Source organism: Podarcis pityusensis, assembly GCF_964106645.2.
Source record: "Podarcis pityusensis genome assembly, chromosome: 1".
Lineage (NCBI taxonomy): Eukaryota > Metazoa > Chordata > Lepidosauria > Squamata > Lacertidae > Podarcis > Podarcis pityusensis.
In genome coordinates, this window is record NC_138028.1 from 51,663,464 (window position 1) to 51,690,227 (window position 26,764).

Here is a 26,764-nt window from a genome sequence, read left to right on the forward strand (position 1 = left end):
AATGGAAGCAAAGTTCTGTGGCCAGTATTATATTCTGCACTCTTGCAGAACTGTATTCCAGTCTAAGATACCTCTTTTCAGCATCAATGAATAGAAACATGAACACTATGTGTTGGAGAGCCATAGTGGATTTTCACACCTAACTGAATAGTTATTGCCATTCTGGCCATCCATCTTACTTACTATTGCTGTCCTACGTCAAACTGGTCATTGCTGTTACTGCACTGTTCTCTTTTGTATCAATACATGCCACTGTTTTGGCAGTCTACGTATTTTTGTTGATGTGCACACCTGGGTGCACAGTGTTGCTCTAGTTTGAATGGCAGAGACAGTATTTGGAGTGTTTAATAGATGCAGCTCCTGGAACTATGGTAAGCACCATTAAATATTTTGCATGGTTCACCTTGGTAACCTGCTAGTAAGTGATGAGTGAACACTAAGGGATGCTCTTAATGGAGCAACAAATGGATCCCACCTGAAGTAACAGGTATATATTTAGGAATGAGCAAGTCTTATTCAATGTCGTTTCTTAGCAGACTCCAACTGTATCTCAGGAAAGCCAGAGATTTGTTCTCCAGGGCTTTTGGTTATTGATGAAGCTTGCTCACTGCATCCTGCACAGGAGTTTAAGAGGCCTGGTGTGGAATCTGTGTTACACATTAACACACTTGATGGGTAAAGTTGTTGGTCAATGTTCTGATCCTTCTGGCAAAAATCCTTCTCTGCTACTGAAGTGCCTATTCCAGAACCTGACTTTTGCCTTGTCAGTTTCTCATTTCAGGCTGTAAAGAAATAAAAGAGCCCACAGGTTAGTTTTCTCCCTCAGAAACAAGCCCATTTGCAGATATACAATCTAAACAGGGCAAGACTGCTGGGAAAGAAAGAGGTTTGTGAGAAATGTTTTAAGGCATAGCTTAAACTATTGCAAGAAGAACAAAGTACAGGTATTGGAAGGCAGTGAGCTGCAGTCTGAGAGTATTGGCAGACTAGAGATGAAAAAGGAAATAGAGGACAGACAAGCTAGATAAAGATACAAATGGTGCAGAGATTGAAAATCAATAGTAGTAATAAATTGGATCCAATAAGAAGAAAGAAGTCAATGAAGGAAGTGTAATGAGGAATGGGGGCAAAACAAGGTAGAGAGAGAAAAACTACCACCACTAAATGAACAGCAAAGTTAAAAAAGGAGCAGGTGAAAAATGGATGCCAATAAGAATAAGTAATGTCTTTGCAATAGAAAGAGATAAAAATGCAAAGTTGTAGCCATTTTTAAAGATTGGAAACATTAAGTTTTTATAGCAGGTCAAATAAAAGAGAGGCCAGGAGAGCTGCAAGGATTTTAAGGTTCTGTACCCAGGGAAAATGAAGAACAAAAGCATTCCCGAGAGGGAGAGAAAAGGAAAAAAGGGTACAGACAGAAAAAGACAACAGAGAAGTAGCTCATTTTTAGGAGAAGGTAGCAGAAAGCTATCTAGGGAAATGACAATATGGAGCTAGACCAGAAGCAGCAGCATAGAGGTTTTGGGCAGAGAAGGGTTAATTAGGATAAGATAAATGGAAGGTGACCTAAGATAGATCACCAAGGAACTGCAGTGGTGGGTACTACAGCAATACTCTTAAGCAGCACTGCATCTGGTAGCTATGAGAAATTAAAATGGGAGGCTAAATTCAGCTGCCTGGTGCTGTTTGGAGTGCTAGGCCAGAAAAAACCACCTTGTCTTAAAGGAAGGTTGAGGGCAGGCATCAATGGTGGGCCCTGCTGGGGTCATGGGTCCTCAGCAGCTGGCTGTGGATGGCAGGTGCTAGGTGCTGATGCCTGTCCTGAACTGACAGGTGTAGTGATGGCTGAATAGCAGTCATGGAGCAAAAATGTAGGTAACTTAAAGGGCTCATGTTTCAAGTATATGCTAGCTACTCACATGTACAATTTCTTGTTGTAGGTTCTTTGGAATTTGCACAGGCATCACCTTGGCCCGTTTGTACAGCTCTTCATTGTGTTCTTCTACAACATTAAGCTTCCGTTTTGGAGATGTCTGGCCATAGTGTGACTGCCTTGGCACTACAAAATGTTAAAGAAGAATTACTAGGACACTTCTCTCAAGAAACTCAAATATTATAGACTATCAAACTATTTGCAACACTGGATGGAAAATACAGGCAGCAGCTGAGAGGGAAAATTGCTAAAGACCCTTTATTATATTGCAAAGACTCCCTTCATGATTTCAGTTCATATTTTGGCACTGAAGCAAGTACTGATATTTTCTCCTTCAGACCAGAGTAAGGATCAGAAGATTCTTGTCAGTTGTTCATTCCAGCTTTTCTTTCAAGCCATCTCATGCTTAGGCAGGCTTCAGGTACAGAATAGAATATGTTTGCTGATTCACTTCAGTCTTACAAAAATTATAGGAGAGACACATCAACTCTTAAACAAAACTCCTAAACTAGACTCCACCACCTACATTCCTTGTGGAACTAATCTTACAGTTATTTATGATTTCCCAAGTTCCTATTAAAAGGTTCATAAAATATGCAAATAATGCCTACTCACTTGTGCAGCTACCTTGGCTTGCAGAAGGGTCTGTGACGGGGGTGCTGAGGTCTTCCATGCTGGAAGGGACAGAGGCCAATAAACCTGCAAAAAGTTAATGGTTCCATTAAAGAACAGGCAACTTTTCATTATTTACTGATTTATACTAGTACAGTACTCCAAAACTGCCAACTTCTGTAAAGGGCATCATGGTGACATACAATATAAGCATTAAAACATCATGAAATACAAAACAACTAACCAACACAGAATCAAATTAATTGTCTAGAAATGTTTTCAGCAGGTGGAGAAATATTAAGATTATGGACGCTTGTCTGATTGCAAAGGCAACAGGGTTCCAAGATACTGAGGGAAGAAGAAAGACTACTATAAAGTGTCAGGGAATCTACATGTGCTGCAATGTTGATTCCTGAATGTAACTTCTTTTAACATGTCTGTATATACATCTGAAGGCGCAGCACAATGTCAGGGGGCCAACAGACAGCAACTCTAAGCCATTCCCAGGGAACGGTCCTGCAGGCAGGAGCAGAATCACTAGACTCCACTGCCACTAATTCCCATGCCACATATTAATCCAATGAAACATGAGATGAAGATTTCCTATTTTGGAAATTAACAGTTAATCACAATAGAAGCCACTTAAACATTAAGTTGCCAAAGGCATCCAATTCATAACATTCCAGTTTAATTTTCAGCTACAAGACCATCTGTTTACAGCTAGAGGGCAGTTTTATTTAAATGTAATAGTAATAATAGGAAGCCTGTCAAGCTGGCAGAATATTTGATGAGGAGAGTAACCAAGATTCCAGCACTGGTATATTATAATACTTGCTGCACAATTCTGATCATATACTTAGCCTTACGTTTTATATGGTTCCTTCGTAACAGCTCCAGATAGTTTATTTGTGCTTCACAGGGGCTGGTCCGCTTACAAAATATGTTCTACCTGTAAACAGGTATGTTTAATAATATTCAGAGTGGCCTTCTTTGCTGCAGTAGATATCTACAGATACCTTTACAGCTGTGAGCTGTAAAAGTGACCAACTAATGATATCCTTTGTTTTCCTGGAAAGATCTTTTATTCTGTATCTTAGGCATTTTATTTATTGTCATGCAAGTTGGTTTATATTGTTGTGTTTTATGTTTTCTCTTACAGCTATATTGTGATGAGCAGTGGTCACAGCATAAAGTCAGAATCTTAATTCTTCATTGCTTATGCCTCTCTATTCCAATGTGTGTTACATATAATGGGTCCCCAAGTGTCTTTGTGTTTGGTTTCAGTTCTGAAGAAGTTCTGTCTCCTGTTTTTCAAACATTACACACTACTTACAGAGCGATTCATGGTCTGCTAGGAGCACAAACCCTAACACCTAGTAGAAGCCATTTCTTCCTTGTAAAGGCTGGATGGCATTTGATCAGCTTAGATGGTTTAGTAAAACCCAAATGTATTATGTAGTACTCAGTACTTACAAAGGCCTCTGTAGCGTGAGAGCTGCTGGTAGATCTGTTTCATGCGCTCTATGTTCATTCGGCTGGCCTCTGCATGGTTCACCATGGGTTTGGGATAGTCTACCCCAATGATACATTTTGCTGCCTTCTGCACCGACTCAGGAGCATTCCATGGCTCATAGATGTAGCGCGAGGGAAAACCTTTCAACTTGGGAAGATATCGCCTGCAACATAAATTGAGTGAGACCTACACTTAGTACTGTAAACAATCAACTGCCCCAATCACAAAAGGAGGCAGGTCTGCATCTTACTTTCAGCATTGTCCTCACTCTTCAGCCAAAAAGGCTCCGAGAGCAACTTACATAAGATCAATAAAAACAAGATAATCACTAAAAGACAGCACACAAAAAGGGGATGAGGAGGGAAGAGGAAAACCATCAAGCTAAAAACAAAAATGTAATAGTTCTGCATTGCAGGGGGTTGGATAGATGACCCTTGGGATCCCTTCCAACTCTACAATTCTATGATTCTAATGACCAGCCACAATGGAAACACCAGTGGTATCCAGTCTCTCAGAAGAGCTAGTGGAATGATTGTGTTTCCATCTCTCCCTCGGCTGCAGCTTGACTGAACTGACAAGCTCCAGTGACATAACGGGACACTTTGCTCACCTGATGAAGTCACCACTGGGATCTGTTCGACGTCCAAAACCAACAGGGCAGTAGCAGTGGAAGAACTGTTGGAAAAAAGCACTGCACGAAAGCCACATCCAGCTGCCTGAATTCACACTGAAATCTGCATCTAGCAGCAGCTCATCAAACACCTGGAATAAAGAGGGGTGAACTCAGTGAGGAAAGTCCTTCAGTAAAGTCTCAGTGACAGGGGGCAGGGATGATGTGAAGCCAACTATCACCTACAACATCACTGATCATTTTGTAATATTCAGTGAACCCAGACCATGGGAGAATGAAAAAAATAAGAGAAACTAGCCAGCAAGATACAGTTTGTGGAAGCTTGCCTGCTCAGACAGGAAAAGCACATTTTTTCTATTTGAAGTTACCACTGCTATGTTCTCCATGCACAATGGCAACAAAAAACAAAGCTATGCTACTGTCAGGTAGTCCAGTTGAATTTGATTTCTGGGATATTGTCACTTAAGTTTCCACTATTTGCTCTTATGGAACAGGATTACTACCACGTTAATATAGTAGTGGCTGGGGCAACCCAGTCAGATGGGTGGGGTAATAATAATGCTGCATTTCAGGGACTTTCCAACAGATCCCAAGAAGAGAATGTGCTTATCATATATTACATTTCAAGAGGTTCCTTAGAATGGGAGGCTCATTTCAGTGAGCTATGGTAGTGCTGTGCTGCCTGTAGAGCTGTTTCACAGCTCTTTACTGCCAACATATACTTTCTGTCTCTTTTCTTCGTTACTCACCCTTACGCCTGACTCCCAGCTGATCCAAAGGTCTCCTCTGGTCAGAAAGCAGGCTACAGCATGCCGGGCCAGGTGATGAATCCAACCCTCCTGTCTCAATTGCGTCATGATAGCATCAATCCAGGGGAAGCCTGTCTTGCCTTCTGCCCACTTTGCCAAGGCTTCAGGATTCCTGTCCCATGGGATCTGAATACAAATTGGGTTCCCCTCCATACGGTCAAATTGGGGATTGTTTGTGGCAGCTGTATAAAAAAATTCTCTCCAGAGTAACTGGCCATATAACGACAATGGTGGAGTGCTATTCCGCTTCACCTAGAGATGACAGGAAGAAAGAGACATATACCAATAAGATAGTATCAGAGTTTTTTGACATACCAATAGATTCTGCACTCTAATTAGGGTTATAGCTTCAGTAAATTTCTACTACGAGATCAAGGCAGTAAGCTTTTAAAACACCTGTTCCCAAGCATACCTTTACTAAAAATAATTACCTAAGGTCAGAATATTTGCTTTAAACTTTGCTTGTATACAAAATCCACAGAAAGGCCTTAAAAGGGCAAAATTAAGGCAGCCAGTGTGAGGGAACCATCTACTGAAAATATGTTCAGAAAAATGTAACTCAAGCAATGTGTTATTCCTTTGTAATCAGTCCCAGCTATAAAACAGCAGAGAGGTTTTCTTAGTGATGACATCCGAACTGTGGAATACTCTTATAAGAAGAGCCTGTTGGACCTGGCCAATAGCTATCTAATCCAGCAACCTCTTCCTCCAAATGCTGTAACCTTTCCTCACAGGGGAGTTGCTCCATCACCTTATCATTTTGATTGTGGTTTTCTCTCTACAGAAGGATTCAGGTGGCATGCACTTGATTGCCCTTTTGCCACCAAGCAAACACCTTTTTAGATGCAATTATAATCTCCTGACCTATGCTGTTTTTATAATTTTGTCTGTTCCTTTGTAAGATGCCCTTGGAATATGCATGTAAGGCAGTATAAACAAACTTATAATATTCCAATATTCCCTGGGAAGTGCAGACACCTAGGAGGTTGAAATGCAAATTAATACATTTCAATGACTACATCAAGATGTTGGAAATGATTACAGATATAAGGTTTACTAGAGACATGAAGAGAATTAACATCTCACTAAATGCTCAGATTCATTTTGATTCCCGGACTTAAGATATCTTGTTGAAGGAAGATTCTTTCTGATTCTTACCTTTCTGTATAGTTCCCAGAGCCGGTAGTAGAATAAGCGGCAAGACAAGCACCCAAACCGAAGGTAGGGGCTGAGCCCTGTGGGACTGGCCAACAGTGAATTGGCATTCATCCTTGGCCTCTCGTAATTCGCAACCCATGCCTTGAATGATTTAGGTAAAGGGAGAAAAGAAAACAGTCATGGACCTTAAAACAACCTTCTGTGAAATTCTATAAACAAGTGTTATTTGATGCTATCTACCAGTTGCAGGGACCTTCAAATTGTTTTTTTCTTTGCACGGGGAGAACAGGGAGGCACATCTTGTCATGACTTGCCAGTGTCATGTGTACCACACTTTATTTTCCTAACTTTCAAACTCTGACTGTTACTAGTTAAGGGAATTCACCACTAAGAGTGTCCATTAAGGCTGGCTTTCTTCCAGTACAATTAATCACTAACAAAGAAAGCAAGGGATATAGGTCAATATACCAGACACCACACCAGTGTGTCAGAAACTGAAGTATATAATAGGCTAATATTAAAAAAAGGAAAATGTAAGTGGACTGTACACAAACTTGACTTTATTTCAATCACAGTTCATTGGTGCACACCAGACAACAATACTGGGATATAAAATGTGTATGCATTTACAAGAGTAAGAAAAGAACATGTAAGATCTAGATTAAGGCAAGAAAGTATGAAATGATTTGGTATTTCATTATTAGTTCCAGCAGGGTGAAAGCATTAGAAACTAAGACAACCTTTGGCTTGCAACACGTCTCAGACACCTGAGCAGCAAAGAGATTGGTTTTTCTAGATTCACCTAATACACTGGTAATAGCACAGCAAAGGGTACCCTTCCTTCCCTGATGCATTATTTTGCAATACAGATTATAAGGTTACCTTTCTTTCCAGGTGCTTATCCAGACGAGTTAATGCTTCAGTCTCTCCTCCTTGCCAAACAGCTGGAGCAAGACCCTCAGTGGGGAAGCCTGAAAGAGAATGGAAGAGGGTGTTAATATAGAACTCAGTCAACAGATATGGCTTTAATTCAATCTTGTGCAGTGTATTAACTAAATGTGTTCTGCACTATACAGCATGAAATGACCACTGACAACCAGCAGAGGGCACCTTTGAATAAAGGTTTTCATAAGGTACACACCCCTGCAGCATATGCTATAAAACCTAGGAAAACATAAGTACTTATTTTTCTGCAAAACTACTGATTATAACCCTTGAAAACGAACCCTCAAACTGAAATGGAGGGGGGTGGGAAGAGAGAGAGTGTGTAGAAAATTCAATAAAACAACAGCCATGTAGCTTGGAGCACTTCCAGAGAGCTGATATAATGGAGGAGTCGTTTCCACTTGCTCATTTCTAAATTTAAACAACCTGCTTAGCAACAAAATTTTCAGTCCAATCTAGTGTGTTAAAGATTAACAATCTGATTTCTGCCTGCTCATAAAGAAATGACTGACATAGTTGGGTTAGGAACAATATAAGGGGACTAGTATGGAACCAAGGTACAAAGCATGGACAGAAGAAAGACTATGTTCTATTTTCTAGACACACAATTTTCAATATATAAATTATTTCAATTACCAGCCTGTAATTAGTAATTTCTTGCAGTAAAAAATAATCACAATGACCCAACACAAGGTATAGTACCCACAGTATCCACAGCTAATCCACTGATTTTCCCAAGGTGCACTGATAATCTCAAATTTGTTTCTAAAGACAGAACCACAACAGGCCAGGCAAGAAGAGTACTACAGTCCATCTGTTCCAAGCCCATTGAAAGCTGGTGTAGCTGTCCTGCAGTTCTGCAACGTACCCAGCTCCTCCAGGGATGGAACGCCATAAGTTTCGTCATGATTTTCTTGGATCTCAGTCCTGCATATCTCCATCTGTTGATTTGTAACTGTGGCAACTGGCTTCTTGGGCAGGTCCATGCGACTAATGATGGCTTGGAAACGCTTGTACGTCAGAGGAGGTTTATGCCCATTCAATTCAATTATCCTGCAGATTGGAGAAAGAAGTAGTTTTAAAAGTTTTGCTGCCATAAGTTGTGTAGGGAAGTAGCATTTCCCTCAATACATTTAGGATCAGTCACTCCTTCAGATATTTTGTGGCAGGGCTAAAACTCACAAAACAGACACTGCAATCCTATTCTCTCACATTTCCAGCTTTAGCCACTAACAAGTAGCTAATGCCACAGAAGACAGAATTGGGATGACCTTAAGAGATTGTAGAACTGGGCCAAAACTAACAAAATGAATTTCAATAGGGGCAAATGTAAGGTTCTACACTTAGGCAGGCAGAACTAGCTGCACAAATATAAGATGGGGAACATGTGAAAAGGATCTAGGGGTCTTAGTAGACCATAAGCTTAACATGAGTCAACAGTGATGCAGCAGCAAAAAAAGCTAATGCTATTCTAGGCTGCAGCAACAGAAGTCTAGTGTCCAGGGTCAAAGGAAGTAATAATATCACTCTAGTTGACCTTGGTCAGGCCGCACCTGGAGTACTGTGTCCACTTCTGGGCACCAGAATCTAAGAAGGGTACTGACAAGTTGGAATGTTTGCAGAGGGGGGGCGACCAAGAAGCTGAAGGGTCTGGAAACCAAGCTTTATTGGGAACGGTTGAGGAAGTTGGGTATGTTTAGCTGGGATAAGAGAAGCCTGAGAGGAGATATGAGAGCCATCTTCCCATATCTAAAGGAAAGTCACATTGAAGAGGGAGTAAGCTTGTTTTCTCCTGCTCTGGAAGATAGAACACAAGCCAATGGCTTCAAGTTACAAGAAAGAAGATTCCGACTAAACATTCAGAAAAACTTTCTGACAGTAATAGCTGTTTGACAGCAGAACGAACTCCGGAGATTGTGGGCTCTCCTTCACTGGAGGTTTTTAAGTAGAGGTTGGATGGCCATCTATCATGATTGCTTTAGTTGAGAATCCTGCATTGCAGGGAGTTGGACTAGATGACCCTCAGGGTACTTTGTAACTCTACAATTCTATGATTCTAAGTATTCTTCAGTATTCTTCTTCATGACATCTATGGCCTGGAAGCCCCACCCCACTACAAGAGCAATGTACCAGACCAAAATAAATACATTAATAATAATCTATAAAATCATACTGTTCCTAAATTAACAGTTGGCAGACTAGAATTATCCTTCTGGGAAAGTCTGGTGGGATAAAAAATGCCTTAACAGGTGCCAAAATCCCAAAAGGGTCAGCAGCAGCTCAATACCCAACCATGGGGCTGCTACGCTAAAAACCCTGCTCCATATCACCAGAAAACAGACCTTGGGAATGTGCAACCCTACCAGAAGCAGTCCCCTGATGACTGCACCAGTATTCAGGGGGTAAGGAGACTTCTCAGGTATCTTGGTCAATTGTTGTTAAAGGATTTAAAAAAGAAAACTAAAACATTGGATCTGTTCAGTAACATATTGGCAGGCAGTGCAGATCCCAGTGCACAGGTGCTATTGTATTGCCAATAGGTCACTCCAGTTAACAGGCTAGGTGTCATTCTCTGCACCAACTGCAACTTCTGGACCAAGCCAGAATGCAGACCCAGACAGTAATCAAGGCTTGAGGTTACCAACACAAGACTGACTTTGGTCAAGTTATTCTGCCCCTAGAACAGTTGCATTTGTTTAACAAGGCAAAGTTGGTCGCTGAGGACACCTGGGTTTCAAGTGATGATGATGGATCCAGGAATATCCCCAGACTATGAACCTGCTTCTTCAAAGTGAGCACAATCCTGCCAGGTAATTGACCTATCTCCCAGACACTGAAATCACTTGCATACGGTATGTCTGTCTTGCTAGGATTCAGCTTCAGCTTACTGGCCCCATTCAGTCCACTTGCATGTCCAGACACGAATGCCTAAACACTGTGCAGAGATCACCACCACTAAAATAATGATTTCATATGTGGGTTAGGAGTCCACATTGTTTATGCTCTCAGCGTCAGTCATGCCACCAATGTAACTTAAAGATGAACCCAAAATGCCTCTGCAGGGTGTGAAATGCAGATGAAGATGCTTTAAGTTTCCCAGAAAAACAGAATGGTTTCCTGAAAGTCATACAACACCCTGAGCATGCTGTTCAGACAGTCTCTGATCCAGGCACCCACCAGTGATTCAGGCTATGCTTGAACACAGAAGCGATCTGCATTCATTTAGTTGCTTTATACTGTATACTTCTAAAAGGGAACCCTCTCTATTAAAGAAGTTAACACCTAGCTAAGAAGATCCTGAAGCAACAGATCTTTTCTCTGGTGAAACAAAGCCTCTAGAACAGAAATAACTAAAGACTCTCAAAAGCCAGAATGGGAAGAGTTAAAGAGGCAGTGAGAGAGCCAAGTTGCTAGCTTATATAAAGCCAAAGCAGCTTCCTGCTCAGCTTGTGTACTAGGAGTTACAAGAGCAGCAGCCACGTCCTCCCAGTCAACAACTTACGCAAAAGGGTTGGGCTTTCAGTCTAATGTTTCAGCATAAGCCATGTGCCTGCCTTTCCCCTGGCATCTGCACGTGTAAAGGGGAGGAGCTCCACACCACCCAGGCTTTTACAGAGCTACACTCACATGCATGGCTCCGTGACCTAGCTTCCCAACAATGCACAACAGCCGCAAAACGGAAGGCAGCTCCTTGCCTTACGATATCTCTACCTATTGAATCCAAGCAACAAACTAATCCCCTCTTACGTATTGAAGCAAAAGGAACTGTGCAAATGAAACTGTGTGAACTAGAAAGCCAAGAGTGAAGAGTAAGTGTGAGGGTTCCAAAAATTGACTGGGTCAGCGCAACAGGATCAAATACTGAGTCAGCATAGTCCAGCTGTCAGGAGGAACACAGAAGATCAACCCCCCTGGCTCAGCCATGCTCAATAGCAGAACTTGGGCATAACTCTCCAGCTCAAGTTCCCCCAGCTTAACTATAGAGATGTGAAAGTCTTATTTTCACATGTTGTGTGAGGATGAATGAGTGAAGAACAGCAAATAAGTTTTAAATTGAAATAGAGCTCTAAAATTAAATATGCTCTTTAGAGAAGAAATAGTTAGGAAAATTTGACCTTTTTAGCATTAAAAGACAGAAAGTGAGGGCCATACAACAACATATGATTTCCCCCTTTCCAAAACGGTCAAACTCTGTAGTTCATATAAATGTTTTTCTTCCTCCACCATTAGCTTTCTGCCCTTATAAGCAATTATTTCCCCATCAATAGAAATTCTGCATTTAAATAGTGGGGGAAATTATATTTTTACGGTCTTTTATAAGCATTTTAAGCAGCTTCTCAGCAACAGATGAAATAAGCTCACTCATCCTCATTAATTACAGGAAGTTCCCTGATTGTATCTGAATGTTTAGTAATGACTAGACGTTACAATTCTGAGTAATACACCAGGTTGCAGAATTTGCTGAGGGCATCTCAGTCAGCCCTATATTTCAGACCCTTCAGTCTACCAAGAATAAAATGTCTAGATTCTAAAGGAAATAGGCTCTTCCTAACAGCAGTAAACTAGGAAGCAGTTTAAATAAAAATGTAAACATCCTGTGATTGCGGAATTATTTTGGCTACTTTCTCCACAAACAATTCAAGCTACAAAACAGTTCAAGCCACTGTCCAATTCATACACAGCATAGGCATATAGCATACTTATATTTAAAGTCTAACAACAATACTGCAAATACACACATATCCACACTAAAATTTAATTCCTAAAAAACTGAACTGAAATTACCTAACACTGAATTGATGTAAAATGTTTACTGCCTGAAACACAACACTGAACTAATACTGGATGGGAGGGGGAAATCCCAAGTGTTGGGGGAGCGGCATAACAATAACCATAATTTTTCATCATTGGAAAGAATCTTGGTGAGCTTTGGTCTTAACATGTCCCTTCCAACACTACCACTCTGGTGTGGTTGCAAGGAAATCCAAGCCCAAGGCTTGCCTAGTCCCATTTCCTTTATAATAAAAGCCAGCTTATCATTATATCCAAACCCAGCCACTCTGAATGAAATAACATAAAACCAGGAAAACTAGCACATTTGCTAATATGGTAATTAACTACTGCCCCAGCTTTTCAGATTTTTCTAATACCAGGCAGTCCATCAGCCACAAGACTGTGGTGAGGGGAGTGCTCTGACTATATAGATCCTAAGTAGCAGTATGCCTAGCATGCTTCTAAGTGGGGCGGGGGGGTGTCATGAAGGAGGAGAGAGCAAATGTGGCTTCCTGAGATTATTCCTTTTAAAATACAGTGGCTAGAGATGGGCCTCCAAAGAACATAGCCTCTAAAAGACACCTAATGTCAAGGCACCAATATGGTAGAGCTCTGCTGCTATTTTGCACTTAAAAATACAGCAAGTAGATAAGTACATGCATGACACAAAGGAGAAGAATATAAAGTTTCTAAAGAATTCTAAAAATTAAAATGCTCAGAAATGGTAGCAGTGTACAGGCAGGGCCAGGAAAAAGCATTTTCTGAAACATGGACAAAACCTTTAAATAAAACCAGCCCTATCAGAGGTCTTGTACATGGACTTCCACTCATGCAACAGGGCTTTCCCCACTCCTCTCCCTATCCCCAATCGGGGAGCTAGAACAACCTCCACAACAGCACATGAGAGAAAGGGGGTGGGGTCTCATTTGGTAAGCTGCAATGTTTGCACGGATAGAACAGCTGGAAGAACAGGACATGGAATTCCACATGTAGATTGTGCATAATGATTAATGGGCAAGCACTGCATGAAATTCCATCTGCAGAATGAATAGCTTCCCCTCTCAAGAATTACAAAGCTGTACAGACTCTGAAAGACATTGACAAAACCGAACCTGACTGGGTAAAGGGCATGTCAGGTTCTAAGTTACCATCATAATAAGACAGGATGTGCCACACCAAAGATACTCCCGTTTTAATTTAAATTTGAAATTACTAACTTAACATATTTGCACACTTAAACAATACAATGCAGCTTAACACCTATATACAAACCTGTACAACTGTGACCACAATATTTATGTTAAGTGCTGCTGCCTTGCCACGAGAATACAGGTGCGTGAGAGAATGAATCATGTTTCATTTAAGAACAAACCCAGAGCAATAGTGAATGAAGGACTGAACAGTCTCATACAACCAGTTTCACAGTCTCTTTGTCCCAGTGACAGAATGCATACATATCCCATGCATCTTCTCCTAGTCTCACCATTCAAAGTATACCTTCAGCCTCTTCCCTAGGGAAGAATTCAAAGTTGTGCTATGGCAATCATTCCATCACTGAAAGCATTTCAGCTTGCAACGTGGAACAATCCCCTCCATGTACTGTTCTATGGGTTCTTCTGGAAACCCAACTGTGGGGAGGCAAGGGGAGAAAAGCCCTGTTGTGCTAGCAGAAGCCCTCGCTTCTGCTAGTGGGACTTGTTAGCTGAATCTGTTCCCTAACGTTTTTGTCTTCAGTAGATTGCAAACCTGCAGCAATAATGATCTTATTCCATAGCACTTTGCAGTAGTAGCAATATAATTAGCTCATAATTTATAAACTCTGGATCAGCTGCTTCTTTTCCCAGTTCCCACACCAAAAGGTGGAATTCAGTATGAAACTTGAGACCTTTTAATCCTATAATAGTACCACAACAGGATGAACTGAAACTCTGATCAGTTAAGAAATCCTAAATATTCTCTCCCACCTCATCACCAGATGTGTTTTATTTTTCCTCAGATATCATAATACCTTAGCATCTCCTTAAGCAGATCTATATCTTACCTGTCCAGATCGTAAAGGGTATGCGAGTTCTCCATTATCACTGATACTCCAGCTTCTTTAGCCAGCTTCACTATAGCTGCATCTCTCTCTTTTCCAAAGGGCTCAGAGTCATATTCAAAGGTAAGACGTGTCACTCCCCATTCCTGCAAGAAACCACACAATATTACCCCACTACAAATATGAAAAGCCAATCTTAGCTCACCATAGAAGTCTGAGAACTAACACTTTAAAGGTAGGCTGAAATCCAAAGACAAATTTAGGGAAAGGATCCCATTTTAAACAATAAGCATTAACACATACAAACAAAAGATAATCCACTAACAACAGCTGTTCTCACAATGCATTAAAAAACTTTGCTTTTTAAGAGTAGTTTCTTAGTGTCTACTTTCAGGTCACTTCCTTTGCTATCCTCACTGAATATCAAAAATAGGAACTCTTTGGTTTGCTGCTGACTTTTTGGTGTGTGAGTGTGTGTTTGTGCGCCTCTCTGTATACGTATGTACAAAGATCAGGACACACAACATTGTTTAATTACAATCATAGTAACGAGAAACTTGATTAAATTGACCTTTTTTCTTGCCAGTTCAAATCATTATTTAAATAATTCCAGTCTGCCTCTGTGTATCCCAAACAGCACTATAAGCCACCTGTTCTAGGGTAACTAGACACCTGAACCAGAACACTCCCTTTATGGGATAATGAAACACTGCAACATGGTTGCAGCTCCCAGTTGCATGTTCATGTTAATAATATGTATTATGTATCAAATTGTGAAACCACAGTACAGTCGTACCTTGGCTTCAAACACCTTGAGACTCCAACGTTTTGGCTCCCGAATGCCGCAAACCCGGAACTGAGTGTTCTTTGGAACCTGAACGTCCGACGCGGCTTCTACGGCTTCAACTTGAGTGCAGGAAGCTCCTGCAGCCAATTGGAAGCCGCGCCTTGGTTGTCGAATGTTTTCGGAAGTTGAATGGACTTCTGGAACGGATTCCGTTTGATAACCAAGGTACAACTGTACTTGCATATTGAACGCCATCTATGACCAATCTAGTAACACAATATAGGACCTTGCATCAACCATAGAAAACACCACAAGGGAAAGCCTATGCTTCGCACGCAGAAGATTCCACCAGTGAAAAGGAGAACAGGTTTCAGGCCAAGAAAAACTAGTCAGAGGATATAATGACAGCTTCACAGAATCTAACAAGAAATTGAGGACCTCACATTTTAAAATTTTCATATACCAAATTTTGGGAGAGTGCTGGGGTGCCAGTCACAAAATGGCTTCCATGGAAAGTGTGGCATAACACAAAATTTGAGAGATAACCACCCCTGACAACCTTATGCTTACCATAGGAAGTCAGCTATGTACTGATTGTGGAAATCACACAACACTGATTATATATACACACACAGATACACGCTGATGGTGTTGCTGTCTAACAACAACTGGTAGTACCCCTCAGTACCAGGAAAAATATGCAAGGTAGTCACATCACACTCACTTTCATTTCACATGCCCCATGCCTTTCTTTCTAGGAGAGCCAGAGACTCACTTATTTTTAAAATGAAAACTCAGAGCCTGAGGAACCTGCCAGGGGCACCAATGAAAGTGTTTGCATGTGCTGGGTTGGCAACCACCATTCTAGTCAGCCAAATTAAAGTCACCATCATTTTGAAAAAAAATTGCCTACAAGATATGTAAAGTTCTACATCTAATTACAGTGGCCACACTACAATTTAGAGATAATAGAAGGATCAAGAGGCTACAAGAGCCCCCATTCTGATATTGTAGGCCCCCAACTGGACAGATTAAGTTCTTGAGAAGCTTGTGTTGCATCTAATGCTCTGCATGTGTAGTTCAGCTGGTGTAACAAGACTTCTGTTCCCTTTCTTCCCTCCTTTTGAGGGCAAGTGTGAGCTGGAGTGGGGAGGAAAAGGAAGAGGAAGCTGTTCTGCAAAAGGAGCTGCAGCACTGGATATGACCCATGGCCCTGCAAATATACAGACAACCTGGAAAATTATTGGAAGAAGCACCCAGCAAACATCCCAGAACAGACAGAAGTACAAGAATTTCTACCCAGAGTGTGGTGCAGCCCCTTCAGTCTATTCATAAGACCAGTTTTTTAAACATGAAAGTTGAATGTTACTAGATAGATCATGAATAAATCGTAAGCTGAATGGTCAATGCACTGGAAAGGACAATATAAAGAATTCAAGCATCTTTAGAACCTTAGCTACAGCTTTTTGCAGCATCTCGCTCTTCAAAAACATGGCCTATTTTCTCTGACAAAATGTGTTAGATGTAATTGGTCGCCACAGCAAGCATCCTAAAAATATGACAAAGGGAAGTGTGTATGATGCAGAAAACTCTGCTTCACACAAATCAAGATCTAGGTACAATCAAGATAAAAGCATAAGGTGGAAACTTTGGCAAACAGGTGCACAGACTATTTGGAATTGAGTCCAACACGTATTTGCTTTACACAACCATTTGAGATAAAAGTTAACATGTAAATCCTTAACTTGAAAAAAAGCAAGGTTTCTCTATTCTGCATGCAAAATTCTGCATGATCTTTCCCATTCATCATGCTATGCCGCTATATACATATACAACTTAAGAACAGAATTTCACTGCATTTCAGCATGACCAGTAGACAAAAGATGGATACTTTCTGCTCCACATAAAATTTACAACCACAGAAATGGCATAAGCCCTCAAAAAAGTTACTTCAGTTCCTTGAATAAGCCCTTAGGGATAAGGTGTTAAGATATCAATGAACTAGGTTAAGCAGCCACAATCAGGGTAGAAATAGTTGTAGTTTTGATGCAGATTTCCAACTGACAATTTGAAAAGTACTGAGAAAGCAAAAGATGCAGATGTTGTGCCCTGTTCCCCCACCCTGTCTAGTTTCTTATGTGGCAAAACTAGAACCCTGCTTGCTAAAATAGGCACCAGAGATGTGATCAGTGGAGGAATGGAAGGCACAGCAGCTGCATGCTCTCCCATCACTTTCAAACATTTATACATCATCCAGAGGCCAAAGTGGCCCTCCAGGCCCTTCTATCTGGCCCCCAAGGTTCTCCCTAGGGCACACCCCTCATAAGCCCTGATTTCAACCCTCCTTAAATGTTTTTGCCTGGCTACAATCAATGTAAATATCAATGTTAGTCAGAAGCAGCTGAATGAGGCATGGGATTTTAGGGTGGTATTCAACTTTTTGAGGTAGCTCCTGGATCAAGAGTAGTGCAAGCAGATTCCCTCCTCCCCCCTACCCCAGCTTTGCTCTGGAGAGTTGGTGGTACCCCCAGAACAGATTTAGGGAGTGTGTAGGAGAACATTCTGTCACACAAGGAGAAATCCATGCGTCAACGTAACACTCACCTTAGAGCTCCATTTAATACAAACCTAATTTACAGGAAAATTCACTTTCCTTTAAAATAGGCTTCCTCAAACTTGGCCCTCCAGGTGTTTTGAGACTACAATTCCCATCATCCCTGGCCACTGGTCCTGCTAGCTAGGGATCATGGGAGTTGTAGGCCAAAAAACATCTGGAGGGCCGAGTTTGAGGAAGCCTGCTTTAAAAGCTTTTCACACAGAGAAATTTTCTTACCTTAAAGAGTCTTGGGAAAACATCAGTAGGCTGCCCTCTTACTACAAACAAGCGAGAGTTGAGTTTTCGTAAACTGTTATCCAAATCTTCCAGGGACTGGAGTAAAAACCTATGGAGAAGAAGAAATAAGATGGCATCAGCAGCTGTTGGGTCAAGTAGTTAAGGGTCCTCAAACTCCAAAGCAAAGAATTCAGCTCCTTATCTATCAGTGTTTGGCAGTCCTTTGCCAACACTTACATTTTATATTTTCTTCTCCTTAAGAAGAAAAAAACCATATGGCAGAAATACCAATCAGAAATACCAGGTTGTGGAATCAGAAGTTTATGTTTATGCTAGAGAATAATTCAATTGCATGAGCTCTTTCATCATCCTTGATGAACTCTTCCTCTACATTTTTGCCTTTGAGCCAGGATACTAGGTTGGAATCAAGCTAGGCAAAGCTACCTTTGGACACCCTCTGAAGGATATATAAGGATTGTGGGAGGAATGTTTGGAGGTGTGTGAAGAGAAAAGAGACATTTAATTGCACTAGAGTAAATCCTCTCACAGAACACTAGATTCTGCACAAATATGTGCACAAATCATACTTTTCATTTCCATTCATTTAATTTTCTTAGTCGATTTGTCTTCCAAATAAATTCTTCTTTCCCATTGCTACATCTAAGAAATGATCCATGTGACAATTTGCTATCAATCCTTGCATACCCAAATCAGGAATGAAGTGTGTACACATACACACACACACACACACACACACACTGCCACTTTTGCATACATCTATCACTGTAGAGGTGAATTTTTCCACTTAAAAACAAAACAGAGAATATAAAGAGTTTAATTTTTGACATTTTACATTACAAAATGTAGAAATGCAAGACTTGTTGCTAGAATGCATGTTCTAACTCTATACACAAGCATTGAATTTCAGAATCACATCACATATCTTCCTTGTTGCATTTGAGCGGAAAAGTCAAACTACCGCTATTAATTTAGGCTTTTCTCCGTAAAACAATTAGATCATAGAAGAAAACAATGGTGTGTACATGCACATAGGGCTAAAAGACATAGAAGAAATTCAGCAGACTTTAATCCTAGGTAAACACATGCAATTAAAAGGTTGAAAGATGCACCTCTTAGCTTAAAATAAAATTGTAAAACATTTAAATAAAGTAGAAGGCAGCAGCCCAGGTGGTAACTGGTCTTGGAAATGCTAGAATATATAACATTATGCCAAAAGCAAGATCTTGGGAAGGTGTTTTAACTGGATATTATGCTTTAATTGATTTTCTGCCTCACAGACTTGCAGAAGCAAGGTCAGTCAGATCCACATGACTGCTGCTTGAAGCATTGATAAAGCCATTAACACTAACCCAGGCCTATAAAAATCTTAACCAAAATATTATTTTCTACCAACCTATATTCCAATGGCTATTAGAGTAGTAAAATGTCCCCAAACCAATACCAGTCTTAAGGACCTTGTTGTGATCAACTGGGTGTGCACTTTGAGGATAAAAATAAACTGCAGATTATCTTGGCAAGAGCTAGATTTTGTGGGGCTGCCTTTAAAAATGACAGTGCTAGTTAGGACAGAGTGTCTCCTAACAGGGCATCGTGTTTGTAGGGGGGTTATTGGTTTGATTTTGTTTTATTGTGTATTTTATGTTCTCATTTTGTATTTTTTTGTGAACTGCTCTGTGATCTTTGGATGAAAGGCAGTATACACATTCAATAAATAAAAAATATTAATAATGGTGTTGACAAGCTGCTTGCAGGGCTACACCAGACCATACGTCTTCTTGTTCCCTGTCCCAAGCTAGCATGACTGCATCTGAACCACGAGTAAGAATTCACTGTGTAACCGGTTGTTGCATACACTTTGAAAAATGTGGTGGTATGGCCACTCCTTGAAGCTGATGTTTTGGATCAACTACAAATATTCCCCATTCTGGAAAGTAGAGATGGTTATGGAAAGGCAACTGCAGGCATTCTTGGATGAAATCTACACCCATTCCAATCTGGGCTCAGACCCGGCCATGGGACAAAGCTGCCCTTGGTTGCATTGAAGGATAGCCAGTGTTGACAGCGGGACAAGGGGATTACAACCTTGCTCCTGCTTATCATCAACCATGGTATCCCCTTGGCCTGGCTTAACGGGATAGGAATTGGGGGAACTGTGTTGCAGTGGCTCCAGTCTTTCCTATGTGGCACAATTCAGTGAGTAGCATTGGGAGAGTGCTTTCTGACCCTCTGGCAGTTATGCTATGGGGGTGTTGCAGGGCATTATTTTATCCCCAATGTTGGGAGCAGACACCAGGAAATTTGGGGCATTAGTATGCTGATTACACACTATTTCGTTGTAACATGTGAATCAGAAGAGGCCATGAGGGCTCTGGATAACACAATGCCTGGATAGAGTGGTGAGAGGAATGAAGGATATTAACTGAGCTTGAATCCTGACAAGACTAAGACAGGGTGAGTGAATGGTTCCTGCATCCAAGAAATTGGTCAGTTTACATCCACCTGAAGGAGCAAGTATGCATTTTGGGATGGCTTATGAATCCAGCTTTGTCATTGGAGGTGGCCCCAGTAACTAGGAGCACCTTTTATCAGCTTCGACTCATACATAAGCCACGGTCCTTCCTGGACAAAGACAGTTTGACTACAATAGTCCAGGCACTGGCTTCCCCTCTGGTTGGTCCAAAACCTGCAGTTAGCACAGAATGCTGAACCAAATTGCTAACAGGAGTGAGACCTGCACTAGCTTCCCATTTGTTACTGGGCCAAATTCAAGGTGTTAGGTTATAAAGTCGTCAAAAACTTGGGATCAGTTTACTTGAAGGATCACCTTGCCCAATCGCTTGACCATTTTAATCTACGGAACTAGTGCTTTTATAAGTACCACATAATACTCATTTTGCCTTTTGAGGAATCTAACCTTTAGTGTGAAGAACCTGCTCTCTGGAACTTTTAATATTAGGAAGGCCCATTCATTGCAACTTTCTTAATGGCTGCTAAAGTTCTGCTCACGCAATCAAATGAAAACATGTATTTTTATTATATACAGTTGTTGTGACTTGATTTTAGCTATGTTTTATTATGTATACTTGTTTTTAAGTTTGATTTTATGGGTATTTTCCTATGACTATTTTATATTATTTAATCTTCTTAGAGAGTTTTAAAATTTATTTTGCAGCACAGTATACACCATATTTTTCGCTCCATAGGACGCACCCGACCATAGGACGCACCTTGTTTTAGAGGGGGAGAACAAGAAAAAAAAATTCTCCCCCTCTCTGCTCAGCGCCCTTTCAGCGAAGCGGCAGGAGAAACGAAGCCCCTTCCATTTCTCCTCCCGCTTCGCTGAAGGGGCGCTGCGCAGCTCTCCCTCTCTGCTGAAGCCAGGAGAGTCTTGCTCTCCTGGCTTCAGTGAAAGGAACCCGAAGCCTTTGGAGCGCACCGCGAGTTCCCGCTGCGCTCCAAAGGCTTCAGGGATAGCCACCTGAAGCCTTTGGAGCGCAGCGGGAACTAGCGCTGCACTCCAAAGGCTTCGGGTTCCTTTCGCTGTTAGTTAAAAAATAAATCTGGAGGAAAAACTGTGCCAGGGTGTAATTTTTACCTTCAAAAACTATGTAAAAAACTCTGGAAGACAGGTAAGCCTCTTTCTATATAAATGTTATACATGTAAAAGAGTATGTCCAAAATATTAGCTATGTATCTGTCGCAAGTGATATTCTTCTGCCCCAAGTGAACTCTCTTAAAGTAGCCAAATTACATCTCAAGTCTCACAAGGTATTTCTCTGACTTAAACATAGAATAATCCTGAGCCAAACTAAGCATGCCATAACAGGGCTTTCCCAGCTTCTTCACCTAGGATTCTGTATGTTGAAACTACATTAAGTATACACTGCAGGTATTTCCAAACTAGTAGAACAAGAATGTCTTATTAGACAAGGTGCAGCCTATCCTAAAATGACAGCATCATTCCAGCAGCTATGCCAGCTGCCAACAACAGATTTACTCCCTTTTACAGCTGCTCCAGCAATCTCATTTTTTCCATATTTTTTTAGAGGGTGAACATATTCACAGCTAAGTGGTGGTTTTCAAAGTGTATTATTCTGTTAGAAGTACAGAGGGGGACACAAACGTAACATAGGAATTACTCACAAAACTACTCTCAAATTACAAACAGCCTAAATTATTTTACATGGGTATGGCCTACTGAACTTACAGCACGTATGGAGAGGATTAGTTTATGTTCCATTTATTCCAGAGAAGTATTTTGTGTATTGCAACCCTAACAAGCTCCCTGTTTTCAAGATTAAAAGAAATTTAAACAAAGCCACGTAACATAGCAGCTAGTACAGTGAAAAGGCATTTTTAGATGATAATATTTGCTTTCCCTTAAAACCACAAGCAAAAAAGTATCAAGGGTGGGATTCATTGTTGTACTATTACAAACTTCCCACCCCTGCAAGCATTTCAGCCTGCCAAATGGAACAACCTCCCCTTTCCCCCATGTGCTGTTCTGGGTGTTCTCTTTACCCTCTGATCCAATTTTGGAGGATGCTGGGGGGGGGGGAGAAGGGGGGTGCCCTGGAGCTCAAGGGGAAGTCCTTGCACAAGACAGGGTTTCTGTTAAAGGGTATCATTAGGCAAATCCCACCCCTAGTTTCAACTTGTTTTGTTGCTGTCATATGTTATAAAAAGATTAATCGCCTCCATGGTTGCTTAAATATTGCTCCAAATGTCTTTTGATGTATTTAGGCAGTCAGAAAGGATGCCAGATATGATTCAGTTGTGGGGAGGAGAGACATCCTTGTCCTTAGGGTAGTGGCAATCGAAGGGGCAAGTACAGTGGTACCCCGCAAGACGAACGCCTCGCGAGACGAAAAACTCGCAAAACGAAAGGTTTTTTCGTTTTCGAGTTGCCTCGCAAGACGAATTTCCCTATGGGCTTGCTTCGCAAAACGAAGCTTGCCCCGGGGACAGCGGGTCTTCTCTTTTGAGGCAAGGGGCGGCGGGGAGAAGCGATCTTCTCCCCGCAGCCCCAGGTCCGGGGACAGCGGGAAGCGCTTCGCGCTGCCCCCGGACCTCTTTTGAAGCAAGGGGCTGCGGGGAGATCGCTTCTCCCCACCGCCCCTTGCTTCAAAAGAGGTCCGGGGACAGCGATCTCCCCGCAGCCCCTTGCTTCAAAAGAGGTCCGGGGGCAGCGCGAAGCGCTTCCCGCTGTCCCCGGACCTCTTTTGAAGCAAGGGGCGGTGGGGAGATCGCGATCTCCCCGCAGCCCCTTGCTTCAAAAGAGGTCCGGGGGCAGCGGGAAGCGCAGCGCTTCTTCCCCGCTGCCCCCGGACCTCTTTTGAAGCAAGGGGCTGCGGGGAGATCGCTTCTCCCGGTGCTCCGAAGCGGGGCGGGGGGGCGGGAACACCTGCCCCAGCCGCCCCACTTCGGAACGCTGTTCCGAAGCGGGGCGGGGGGCGGGGGGGCGGGAACAGCTGCCCCAGCCGCCCCGCTTCGGAACGCTGCTCCGAAGCGGGGCGGGAACACCTTCTGAAGGCGGGCGGGGGGCGAAAGTCTTTGTCCCCCCTGCCCGCCTTCCCAGGGGCTTTTAAATCGCCCCGGACAGCGGAGAAGTCCTCCGCTGTCCCGGGGCGATTTTAAAATGCCGCCCGCCAGCATTTTAAGATCGCCCGGACAGCGGAGAAGTCCTCCGCTGTCCCGGGGTTTTTTAAAATGCTGGGGGTGGGAAGAAAAGCCCTTGTCCCCCCCCCCCAGCCTTCAGAAGAGGTCCGGGGACAGACTGTCCCCGGACCTGGTCTGAAGGCGGTTTCCCTAGGAACGCATTAATTGATTTTCAATGCATTCCTATGGGAAACCGTGCATCGCAAGACGAAAAACTCGCAAGACGAAGAGACTTGCGGAACGAATTAATTTCGTCTTGCGAGGCACCACTGTAAGGTGCTTCCCTTAGTTGGTTTCCATAATTGTGGGGGGCGGGATGGGGCGGGCTTCTCTTTAGGCAGCATCAGTGAAATAGTATTCATTCAATAACAGCCTTATATTTAGGCACTAGCCTAGTAGCTACAGGCAACTAGAAATTCCATGCAGATGAGTGCTTTGAATTCCATGCAGGTGAGTGGGCTGGCAGAGGACAAGAGCGCTTTGTCCTTCATCCATGTCCTGGACAAAAACAAAGCATGCTGCTGGACAAGGAAAGCCCTCTTCCCCAGGCCCAACACAGCAATGCAGCTCCATCTTTCCCTGCTGCCAATCCCACAAAAGGGCTAGTAATTTTTTTAAACCTGCAAGTAACTTTTGTGAGCTTATTTTCAAGCATGCTCCATTAACCTGACTACAGTCTTTGGGCAGTGAGGCCATACGTGGCATTCCTTAACAGACACAAGGCATATTACCTTTGGAAATAACCCGAGGTACCATTGTATTCTGTTTAAGTACTAAATTCGTTCTGGAGGTCCGTTCTTAACCTGAAACTGTTCTTAACCTGAAGCACCAGTTTAGCTAATGGGATCTCCCACTGCCGCTGCGCTGCCACCGTAAATCTTTGTCCTCATCCTGAAGCAAAGTTCTTAACCCGAGGTACTATTTCTGGGTTAGCGGAGTCTGTAACCTGAAGTGTATGTAACCCGAGGTACCACTGTACTCTATGGCAAAAGAACAGAATCTTTGGATGCTCCAATTTACTTGTTGAAATCCAGAAAAGAACATGATGCAAGAAATCCGAAGTATAAACACCAGAAAATCCTATTGGATACTGTACTTGTGATGTCATCTTTACAACAACACTCCCCGGCCCCATGGTTAAGTTCAAAGGCAACTAGGGGGTTGCAGCACTCGTCTTGCTTTCAGGCTGAGGGAGCCGAAGTTTGTCAACAGACAGCTCTCCGGGTCATGTGGCCAGCATGACTAACCCGCTTCTGTTGCAACATCTACTCGCACTGGCGTGCTTTCGAATTGCTAGGCTGGCAGGAGCAGGGACAGAGCAACGGGAGCTCATCCTGTCGCGGGGATTCGAACCGCCGACCTTCCTACTGGCAGGCCCAATCTAAACCACTGAGCCACCCACGTCTCCCCCCCCAACACACACACGTAACAGACGCATCAAAACAGATGCAGCGCTGACACTCCTTTTGTTTCATAAGCTGGTTTCCCCTCATTTTCTGCTCCTTCTTCCCTTCCTCCGGTTTTTCTGACGTCTTTCCCGCGCCCGCCTGCAGCGACACACTCGGTGCGCCTGTTATTTAACCGGGCGCAAGGCTTCGCCCCGGCATCGCTGCGAGCCTCCTACGCGGCTCCTAATACCAGCAGGCCGGAGCCGAACCCGCAGCCGAGGAGGGCTGCGTCTGGAAGTCCCAAGCTCAAGCCTCGTCCCCACTGGGCTTAACCCCCCCCCCACGGCGCCCCCTATCGATTCTCTGCGCCCTGCCGCGCAGTTCTCGCGCCGCTTAAGTTATCAATTACTCCCACGGGCTCCACGTCAGCAAGGCGACCGAGTTAACCTGCCTTGTAGTCCAGCTAAGTCTGGGGCGTTTTACAATGGTACCTCAGGTTACATACGCTTCAGGTTAAATACTCCGCTAACCCAGAAATAGTGCTTCAGGTTAAGAACTTCGCTTCAGGATGAGAACAGAAATCGTGCTCCGGCGGCGCAGCGGCAGCGGGAGGCCCCATTAGCTAAAGTGGTGCTTCAGGTTAAGAACAGTTTCAGGTTAGGTACGGACCTCCGGAACGAATTAAGGACTTAACCTGAGGTACCACTGTATTTTAGGCCACTGACGGGCGGAGCTTCACCTTTTCTTTTCTTGAGCCCGCTCTCCTGTTTCTCAAAACTTTACACCCCCCTGGGCACGTCTGCCAACACCCTCCGCGTCGGGGCACGGGGCTGAGAGGCAGCCTCCCCCTCCTACGTCCTCGCGCCCCAGCTCGCGCCAATTCTCCACCCCCAACTCCCCCGCCAAGCGCGCCAGCTCGCGATCCCTTCCCCTCCCCTCGCTCGCTCACCGCCAGCGGTTGATGCCCACAGCCGAGGAGGCCGCGAACCAGGGGTCCAAGATGTAGATGCAGCGCACGGGGCCGCCCTCCCGGATGGCCGCCTGCAGCGCGGGGTTGTCGTGGAGCCGCAAGCCGCGGCGGAACCAGTGCACGGAGCAGCCGCCGGTGGTGCGGGCGTCGCGGCCGCCCGAGGTCCGAGAGCCCGGGCCCATTGGGAAAGCGGTCGCCATTCCGTCAAGCAACGCAGCCGCCAGAAGAAGCACAACCGCCGCCCGTGTCTGTCAGGCGCGCTGTACCCCGCCCGGTTCCCAACCGCCACACTTGGCGCGGCCCCTCCCGCCCGGAGCTCGCGCCCAGAAGCTCCGCCCCGCGAAGCCCATTGGCCGCCCGTGCTACATAACACGGCCAGGCCCCCCCACACGTTCCAGGGATGCGGCTCGGCACGTTTCTGCGGCGTGTAGCTGCCGGGGGCGGAGGCCGCGCCGCACAAGGGAGAACCTTACCAAAGGGCAGGCGCGGCAGGCAGGCGGGGCAGCCCCTCCGAGATCCAAGATCCCGAACCCTACGTGCCTTTAGAGCTGAAGCGCTGGTTGAAACATAGATGTCAACTTTCAGATTTGAAAATAAGGGATCAGCAGCCTCACCTGACCCGGGGACAGGCTACGGGATATTTAACAATCCGGGATAGCAGCGGGAAACGGCTCTAGAATAAGGGAATTTCCCGC

The 26,764-nt window shown here is 43.5% G+C and overlaps 1 protein-coding gene across 2 annotated transcripts; it reads right to left on the reverse strand.

Annotated features, from left to right (window-relative positions):
* On the reverse strand, positions 1-26,343 carry CRY2 (cryptochrome circadian regulator 2). Of its 2 annotated transcripts, none has more exons than XM_080975950.1 (12): positions 26,049-26,343; positions 18,033-18,141; positions 14,416-14,558; positions 8,470-8,654; positions 7,539-7,627; positions 6,657-6,797; positions 5,439-5,750; positions 4,669-4,820; positions 4,019-4,221; positions 2,561-2,632; positions 1,920-2,059; positions 1-782 (listed from the first exon to the last, which is right to left on the reverse strand). In XM_080975950.1, exons 1-12 carry the CDS (start codon positions 26,267-26,269, stop codon positions 765-767), a joined length of 1,785 nt encoding a protein of 594 aa, XP_080832076.1. In that variant the 5' UTR covers positions 26,270-26,343; the 3' UTR covers positions 1-764. The 2 variants fall into 2 exon arrangements, with proteins under 2 accessions (XP_080832076.1, XP_080832075.1); XM_080975949.1 differs by having other exon boundaries at positions 2,549-2,632.
* Between the last annotated feature and the right edge of the window lie 421 nt (positions 26,344-26,764).

Excerpts from the sequence above, each read along its gene's own strand:
- CRY2 (XM_080975949.1), bottom strand. The coding sequence starts at position 26,269 with ATGGCGACCGCTTTCCCAATGGGCCCGGGCTCTCGGACCTCGGGCGGC. Across the intron at positions 7,628-8,469 it reads TCCATCCCTGGAGGAGCTGG|GCTTCCCCACTGAGGGTCTT; the intron begins GTACGTTGCAGA and ends ATTCTCTTTCAG. Across the intron at positions 6,798-7,538 it reads ATAAGCACCTGGAAAGAAAG|GCATGGGTTGCGAATTACGA; the intron begins GTAACCTTATAA and ends AAATCATTCAAG.